At 41.9% G+C, this 9,183-nt stretch overlaps 2 protein-coding genes across 2 annotated transcripts; one reads left to right on the plus strand and one right to left on the minus strand.

The window, feature by feature from the left end:
* Positions 1-1,095: 1,095 nt before the first annotated feature.
* On the minus strand, positions 1,096-4,301 carry LOC113660566 (tripartite motif-containing protein 16-like). The gene is made up of 6 exons (XM_047818414.1): positions 3,338-4,301; positions 2,885-2,968; positions 2,512-2,745; positions 2,201-2,390; positions 1,899-1,958; positions 1,096-1,696 (listed from the first exon to the last, which is right to left on the minus strand). Exons 1-6 carry the CDS (start codon positions 3,926-3,928, stop codon positions 1,173-1,175), a joined length of 1,683 nt encoding a protein of 560 aa, XP_047674370.1. The 5' UTR covers positions 3,929-4,301; the 3' UTR covers positions 1,096-1,172.
* A 181-nt stretch (positions 4,302-4,482) lies between these two features.
* LOC113660565 (tripartite motif-containing protein 16-like) lies at positions 4,483-7,773 on the plus strand. Its single transcript, XM_027174143.2, has 6 exons — positions 4,483-5,320; positions 5,674-5,769; positions 5,909-6,142; positions 6,274-6,433; positions 6,578-6,637; positions 6,899-7,773. The coding sequence occupies exons 1-6, from the start codon at positions 4,616-4,618 to the stop codon at positions 7,447-7,449; spliced, it is 1,806 nt and encodes a 601-aa protein (XP_027029944.2). The 5' UTR covers positions 4,483-4,615; the 3' UTR covers positions 7,450-7,773.
* The last annotated feature ends 1,410 nt before the right edge of the window (positions 7,774-9,183 follow it).

A 9,183-nucleotide genomic window follows, 5' to 3' on the forward strand; every position in this document is an offset into this window, starting at 1 on the left:
GCACTTTTTTACTGTAAAAAAAGGAAATAAACAGTTATTATACAGGCCGTCAGCTTCTCCCTTACTGGCACACACTAGTATATTTAATGCTAACTGATTAGAGAAGAAATATTACCAGAAGAGTATATTGAGGGTTAGGGTTAGGAGCGAAAAAGACATGCGTCATCATCGGCCTCATACGCAAGATAGACTGAGGCCATAGATATCTATGGACTGAGGCGACCGCATGATGCACAAGAGGAAGCTCCACAGAAGTGTCCCACCGATAACATTTCCTCCCCAAACAAATGTTCCACTACTTTTAAAGTTCTCACTCACTCACTCATTTTCTACCACTTATCTGAACTTCTCGGGTCACGGGGAGCCTGTCTCAGGCATCAAGGCAGGATACACCCTGGATAGAGTGCCAACCCATCGCAGGGCACACACACACACTCATTCACTCCGGACAATTTTCCAGAGATGCCAGTCAACCTACCATGCATGTCTTTGGACTGGGGGAGGAAACCGGAGTACCCGGACGAAACCCCCAAGGCACAGGGAGCACATGCAAACTCCGCTCACACAAGGCGGAAGCGGGAATCAAACCCCGACCCTGGAGGTGTGAGGCAAATTTGCTCACCACAAAGCCACCATGCCCCCTTACTTTTAAGGTTATATTCTAATTTTGTGGAGTTCACTAAACCATTCTTTTGCAAAAAGTAGGAAGATATAAAACATTAATAAACCGTCAGGTTAAATCAATGAGTTTCTTTTTTACACCAGTTACACATATGCATAGAATTTCTATGTTGTATTATAATTTCTACGCATTCTTGTTATTATAGCTTACATATCAGATGGTAAAATTTATCATTCAACCTATTGCCTATATAACTGACGATTACTGTACACTGTGAAGAGTCTTGTTTATTTTATGTAAATGTGTTAATCATTATTATACACTCAGCATTCTGTATTCTATATCCTTGCAGTTTTACGCTATTCTATTGACAGCAATAAAGCTTAAGTGATTCCATGTGTCGTTTGTCCTTGGGAGGCATTATCTGACTGCTGAATCGAGCAAGGCATTTGATGTCAAGGGCAGAACACCAATAAATAAAGAAGCTTTAATAGTATTGATTAAAAATATGAAATCCAAAAAAAAAAGTTACTCAAGATGTTATTCTTGATCATTTGAATCTGATAGTTGACCCATAACAAGGCAGCCAGAACCCAGCGTATAGAGGCTGAGTGAATGTGGTGTGGACTCTGTGGAGGAGCTTCATGGTGTCAGAGACGCTGTAGAAGGACAGAGTTCCTGCACTGTGATCCACATGCACTCCTATTCTGGACGGAGAAGGAACACCGAACTCGGTCTTAATGTTGTTGTGAGAGAAAGAGAGAGAAGAAGAAGAACATTCCAGACTCCACGAATGTTTATTGAGTCCAAACACACACTTATCACCCAGTCCTTTCCTTCTGATGTTTTTATATGAGACTGATATTTCTACACATCCCTGACTGCTCCACTCCACCTCCCAGTAACAGCGTCCACACACAGTCTCCTTACACAACACCTGACTGTAGCAGTCAAATCTCTCTGGATGAAAAGGGTATATCTGCTTTCTCTCACTGCTCGACACCGCTCTATTCTTCTCAGACAGAATGAGGTGATAATTTACTGTGTTGGGATCCAGAGTCAGATCACAGAAATCTAAACACATGAAAAATGTGAACGTGTTAGATATCAATCACAGGATATATTGATATGGCGTGTGTGTGTGTGTGTGTGAGAGAGTCCATGTGTACGTGTGTGTGTCCGTGCGTAAATGTGTGTAAATGTGTGTGCGTGTGTGTGTGTGACTGTGTGTGTGTGTGTGTGTGTGTGTGTGTGTGAGTCCGTGTGTTACACATACAGTGCAGAAAATCATCTCTACTCTTTGGTTCTGAGGGTAAAATTATCTGAAGTCCTGCAGCTGTTGAGACACAGAAACAAAATGGAGATGGAAAAATCAGGTGCCATAAGAAAGATGAAAAAATTTCAGAACGAAATGATAGAATTAGTGTCTACTGTTTAAGCATCATTTTATTTTCAAAAACACAGTATTTATGTGTGGGATTTAAAAAATTTTTTTTTCAGTGTGAATGACAGAGAAATAAATTTTATTATATAAACATGAGATAACAATAAAATCTCCCTGCAGGATCATTTCTTTACCATCTTCAGGGATGTTGATGAATTCCTCATGGCAGATTTCCTCAAGTCTCTTTTTCAGATCAGAGAAAGATTTCCTCACTCTCTGAAATGAGAGATGTTGACTGAAAGTGATGCTGGACGAATCCTCACAGAGATCAGACTGAAAATCTGGTCTATTGTATGGAAGAAAGCAATGACCAGAGACTAAAGCCTGCAAACAGCAATTAGACATGAAATTAGGAGAATAAATGAAAGTTACAAATACTTTAAAGTTTTTATGTAGAATCTAAAATCAGATGAGGTTTGAAGTGGAAATGTTTTAGAAATCTCACCTGGAGGAAATGGATGTCATCATGTGTGTGTGAAAGCTTCTCCATCTCAGTGACTCTCCTCTGAAGATCATTAATCTCCTGCTCCAGTTGCTCCAGGAGTCGTTCAGCTCGACTCAGTTCAGCCTTCTCCTGAGCTCTGATCATCTCCGTCACCTCCGAGCGCTTTTTCTCCATGAAGCTGATCAGCTCAGTAAAGATCCTCTCATTGTCCTCCACTGCTGTCTGTGTACTGAGCTGTTAGGAGACACACAACACATGAAGGTCCATTTAAAGCTCATCTCTCATTCTCTCTCTTACTGGGACTCTAAATGTCTCCATGTTGTCCATGTTGTGTGTGTTTCTAGGAGCAGCTCTGTCTCTGCTCACTGCTCACCTTTATAGTGTTCACAGCCTGTTTCAGCTCCTGCACCTTCTTCTGCTTCTCCTGGAGTCTCTGCTGGAATTTCAGCTGCTCCTCCTGTGAATATTTATTTGTTAAGGGTTAGAATTACATATATAAAGCTGCTGGATGTATGATTTGGGTTTTTGACAGTATCAGGTAGAAAAATTGCAAAATACCAAAAAACAAATCTCTCTCTCTCTCTCTCTCTCTCTCTCTCTCTCTCTCTCTCTCTCTCTCTCTCTCTCTCTCTCTCTCTCTCTCTCTCTCTCTACAGTTATGTTGCCTCACCCAGTCAGCAGGAATTCTTACTTGTTTAACAGGTTTACGACTAATGCTGATAAACAGTGTATTAAGGATTTTATATTACTTTCGAAAAAAAAAAACAGGTTTAAAAATTTTTCTGATGAATACATAAATGGAAAAAAAAAATTATTTAATTCTTACTCGTTTTTCAGTTCTTTCTGCTGAAGCTGTGACTGTGTCATGACCTCTGTGTTCATCCGTCATACACAGATAACAGATGAAGCTTTGGTCAGAACGACAGAAGATCTCCAGCACTTTATCATGTTCAGAGCAGATCTTCTCTTGTAGATTTCCAGAAGCTTCCACTAACTTGTGCTTTTTTAATCCATGAATTTGATAGTGAGGTTTGAGATGAGTTTCACAAAACGAAGCCACACACACCTGACAGGACTTGACGGCTTTGTGTTTTCTCCCGGTGCAGAAATCACACTCCACATCTCCAGGTCCAGCGTAACAGTGATCAGGAGAAGCAGCTTGAACTTCAGTCTTCTTCAGTTTCTCCACCACTTCAGCCAGCATGTTGTTTCTGCGTAGAACAGGCCTTGGTGTGAAAGTGTCTCTGCACTGAGGACAGCTGTAGACGTCCTTCTGATCCTCCTGATCCCAGCAGTCATTAATACACACCTTACAGAAACTGTGACCACAGGAGAGAGTCACCGGATCCTTCAGGAGATCCAGACACACTGAACAGATGAACTGATCATGATCTACTGAAATACTCGCCTCAGCCATTTTTCTTGACTGCAAATAGAACAAAACTAAAAAGAAAGAGAAAGAAAACGATGAAGGAGGAGATGGAGTGAGGGAGGGTGGGGAAGGGGAGGAGCACAAACACAGGTTCTAAACACTAATTTCTTCCTTTCAGCACATACACTAATGTAATAGATTTCAACCAATAAATGTTTACAATATTTTCAAACTTACTCACAACAATTTATACAATTGTTGTTGTGTTGTATTTTTAACAGTGCGCATAAAAAAATCCGTATTAGGTATTAAACATGTTTCAGAAACTTTTTAAATTTTGCATTCACAAATACTGACACATTAACTTGTGAAAATACTCAAGACCGAGGCCATTTGACACCTTTAGATTGAGCTTCATGCCACTTTAACACTGAGCACATAAACCTTTGAAATCAATAAAAGATTTAAAGTCCAGCAGATATCCAGCAGCCACAGCTGAAAATCCGTTTCGGGTCATATTTAATACGTCCGTGTTGTTTGTTTAAGGGTTGACCAGAAAAAAAGGAAGATAATATCCTGAAGAGAACAATAAAGTTTATTTTTTTTCCCCCATACACATACATGTGTGTGTTTCATTTACACACTCTTCCTTTAAGTCCTACACTTCCGCCCTGTCTTTAGAGCTCGACCAGGTATAACACAGCCCACTGATAAATATAGAGGGAGGGAGGGATGAAGCAGGAAATTCATTCTCTCTCTCTCTCTCTCTCTCTCTCTCTCTCTCTCTCTCTCTCTCTCTCTCTCTCTCTCTCTCTCTCTCTCTCTCTCTCTCTCTCAGTGTGTGGGTGCATCACGATGGCAGAGGCTTGTATTTTCGTAGACCAGTTTTTTCCGGACCTGTACAAATGTCCAATCTGTCTGGATCTCCTGAAGGATCCAGTGACTCTGCCCTGCGGTCGCAGTTTCTGTAAGGTGTGTATTAATGCCTTGTGGGATCACACCGTCGTCTGCAGCTGTCCTCGATGCGGAGAAACTTTCACACCAAGGCCTGTTCTAGACACGAACAACATGCTGGAGGAGAAACTGAAATATCCTGAAGTCCAAGCTGCTTCTGCTTCTTTTTATCAGACCGGACCTGGAGATGTTGAGTGTGATCTCTGCACCGGGAGAAAACTCAAAGCCGTCAGGTCCTGTGTGATGTGTGTGGCCTCGTTTTGTGAAACTCATCTCAAACCTCACTATCAAGTACCTTCGTGGAAAAATCACATGCTACTTGAAGCCACAAAAAATTTCAAAGAGAAGATCTGCTCTCAGCATAGCGAGGTGCTTCAGACGTTCTGCCGTACTGACCGCAGCTTAATCTGCTGTTTGTGTATGATGGAAAAACACAAAGGTCATTGCACTGTTCCTGCTGCATCCGAAAGGGCTGAAAAACAGGTGAGAACGGAAATCTGTTTCAGCAGTGATATGATCTGTATATTATCTAGAATCAGCTGCCTAGTCAGTTCTAGAAGAGAGACCGGTCTGGTTTGGTGATTTTTACTGATCCATCTAACACACCTTTTATATGTAATCATTAACTGAGAAGTTTAATCATATGGAAGAAAGTCGCACCTCTGGTAGAGAACTTTGTTACAGGGTTAATTATTTACCCAAGGGGTAGTAATAGAGTCACAACTGAGCTCAAACAAAAAGAACAAATCCATGTAACTGTTCTGTACAAAATGCTCAATCCTTAACAAGCACGAGCCTGTTATTAAAACAGCAAAATGTGTTTTATTTTTCCTCAGAATGAGCTACAGGAGGAGCAGCTGAAATTCCAGCAGAGACTCCAGGAGAAGCAGAAGAAGGTGCAGGAGCTGAAACAGGCTGTGAACACTATAAAGGTGAGCAGTGAGCAGAGACAGAGCTGCTCCTAGAAACACACACAACATGGACAACATGGAGACATTTAGAGTCCCAGTAAGAGAGAGAATGAGAGATGAGCTTTAAATGGACCTTCATGTGTTGTGTGTCTCCTAACAGCTCAGTGCACAGACAGCAGTGGAGGACAATGAGAGGATCTTTACTGAGCTGATCAGCTTCATGGAGAAAAAGTGCTCGGAGGTGACGGAGATGATCAGAGCTCAGGAGAAGGCTGAACTGAGTCGAGCTGAACGACTCCTGGAGCAACTGGAGCAGGAGATTAATGATCTTCAGAGGAGAGTCACTGAGATGGAGAAGCTTTCACACACACATGATGACATCCATTTCCTCCAGGTAACACACACTGTCTGAAACACACACACACACACACACACACACACACACACACACACACACCTGTATGTACAATGTGTATATTTCTCCACCTTTCTCCTTCTCTATGTTGTTCTTCTTTCTCTCTGTAGAGTTTCCAGTCTCTTCGTGTCTCTTCTGGACATGACGACACATCCAGCATCACTGTCAGTCAACATCTCTCATTTGATGGAGTGAAGAAATCTCTCTCTGACCTGAAAAAGAGACTCGTGGAAATCTTCCAGGAGGAATTCATCAACATCCCTGGACGTGGTGAGAGAAATGGTCCTGATAATGTGTTGTCTAAAATAAAACACTGATTAAATATCAGACAGAAATTCTGTCACTTTAAATTGTTTCAGTCTTTTTTACAGCACCTGATTTTTCCATCTCCATTTTGTTTCTGTGTCTCCACAGCTGCAGAACTTCAGATAATTTTACCCTCAGAACCAAAGAGTAGAGATGATTTCCTGCATTGTATGTGTAACACACACACATACACACACACAAGCACACACTCACACACACACAAGCACACACTCACAAGCACACACTCACACTCACACACACTATCACACACACACACACACACACACACACACACACACACACACACACACACACACACACACACACACAAGAATATAAGAATTATATTCTTAACTTTATCACTGTACACTATAAACATTCTGTAATTACTTTCTAAAGTGGTCCCATTTTGTTTACAATTTGATTTAGATTTCTGTTCTCTGACTCTGGATCCAAACACGGCGCACCGTTTCCTCATTCTGTCTGAGAAGAACAAAGTGGTGACAGACAGTAGGGAACATCAGCCGTACTCTGAACATCCAGAGAGATTTATCGACTACAATCAGGTGTTGTGTAAGGAGAGTGTGTGTGGACACTGTTACTGGGAGGTGGAGTGGAGCAGTAAAGATTGTGTGTATATCGCAGTCTCATATAAAGACATCTGCAGGAAAGGTCGGGGTAATGACGGCTGGTTTGGAGGCAACAATAAGTCCTGGGGTCTGAGATGTTCTCCTTCTTTCCTGTCTTTCCGGCACAACAACATTAAGACTGATCTCAGAGTTCCATCATCCCCCAGAATAGGAGTGTATGTGGATCACAGTGCAGGAACTCTGTCCTTCTACAGCGCCTCTGACACCATGAAGCTCCTCCACAGAGTCCACACCACATTCACTCAGCCTCTATACGCTGGGTTCTGGCTGCGCTGTTATGGATCAACTGTAAGGTTATGTGATCCAAAGGATCCAAGTGATGGCATTTGAAGCTGCAGTTTAATCAAGTAACATGTTGAAAAGATTGAAACCAGATAAGTGACCAGTAGTCGGTAATTTGCTACTTTATTCAACGCTGTTTAAATACTGATGAATCAGACAAAATGATTTAATTTGTACGTCCCCAAAAATAATGTAATGGAGTAATATGGACTGTAATAAGTGTGTTAGAAGTAAAGTATAAGCATATTCATTCATTCATTTTCTACCGCCTATCGAACGTCTCAGGCGTCATCGGGCATCGAGGCAGGATACACCCTGGACAGAGTGCCAACCCATCACAGGGCACACACACACTCTCATTCACTCACACACACACACACACACACTACGGACAATTTCCCAGAGATGCCAATCAACCTACCATGCATGTCTTTGGATCGGGGGAGGAAACCGGAGTACCCAGAGGAAACCCCCGAGGCACGGGGAGAACATGCAAACTCCACACACACAAGGCGGAGGCGGGATTCGAACCCCCGACCCTGGAGGTGTGAGGCGAACGTGCTAACCACTAAGCCACCGTGCCCCCAGTATAAGCACAAATATCTGTAAAATATTCTGTAGTCATTTGTCATAGACCAATATACAATGAGGAATATACACTAAGTAACATCACGACTAATTCTTTCTAAAGTTTCCATTGTTTTATTTATGTTCAGCGGGTAAAATAAGTATTGAACCTGTCACCATTTTTCTCAGTAAATATATTTCTAAATCTCTGTTGACATGAAATTTTCACCAGATGTCAGTAACAACCCAAATAATCCAGAGATACAAAGACAACAATACAATTAAGTTCAGAAATTAAGTTATGTGTAATAAAATGGAATAAACACGGCTCCTGTATGGAGAAACTAGTCACATGTATTACTCGGGTATGATTCTGGCCCATTCTTCCACACAAACACTCTTTACATCTTGAAGGTTCCTTGGGCCACTTCTATGAACTCTGAGTTCTAGTTCTTTCCATTTCCAATTCATTTCCATCTTTTTCTATTGGATTCAATCCGGTTATTGGCAAATCTGTTCTACGTAGTAGCTTAATTTTCTTTTTCTGGAACCAATTGAGAGGTTTCTTAGTATTGTTGTTGTCAGGGATCAGCGCAGACTTATGGCCATGTGCGTTTGTGTTTGTTTGGGTCACGTGTTTGCCCCGTCCACGTCTGCTCCTCCCGGTCATCACACCTGTTCCCCATTGTGTGTGATTGTCCCTGTCTGTATATACGTGAGCCGCATTGCCTTAGGCAGCGCGGCTTCATTAATAATAATGTTAGTTCCCTGTGTAGTGTGGTTTATGTTTGTCTTCCTCATGTATTAAACCCCTTGCATTTGAAGCTATCCTGCGTACGGGTCTGTCTCCATTCCACCTCCGACCGGGTTCTGACAGTTGTCTTTTCAGCAGACTTTTATCAAGCATGTACATTTTTCCATTTAGTTTGCCAGTGCCGTATCCTGAAAAACAGCCCCACACCATGATGTTCCCACTCCAAACTTCACAGACTACTTTTTCCTTTGGTAAATAATTGTACCTCCTAATTCCAGGTCTTTCTGAAGCTCTCCACGAGTGGTCCTTGGCACTTGGACAACTCTTCTGATAATTCTTTTCACACCTCTGTGAGAAATCTTGTGAGGATCACCTGGTCATGGGCGGTCTATGGTGAGATGAAGCTCTTTTCACTTCCGGATTATGGCCCCATTCTGTAACCAATTCTGTAACCTTCTGTA

The sequence above is a fragment of the Tachysurus fulvidraco genome, chromosome 9 (genome assembly GCF_022655615.1).
Source record: "Tachysurus fulvidraco isolate hzauxx_2018 chromosome 9, HZAU_PFXX_2.0, whole genome shotgun sequence".
In the NCBI taxonomy this organism is placed as follows: Eukaryota; Metazoa; Chordata; class Actinopteri; order Siluriformes; family Bagridae; genus Tachysurus; species Tachysurus fulvidraco.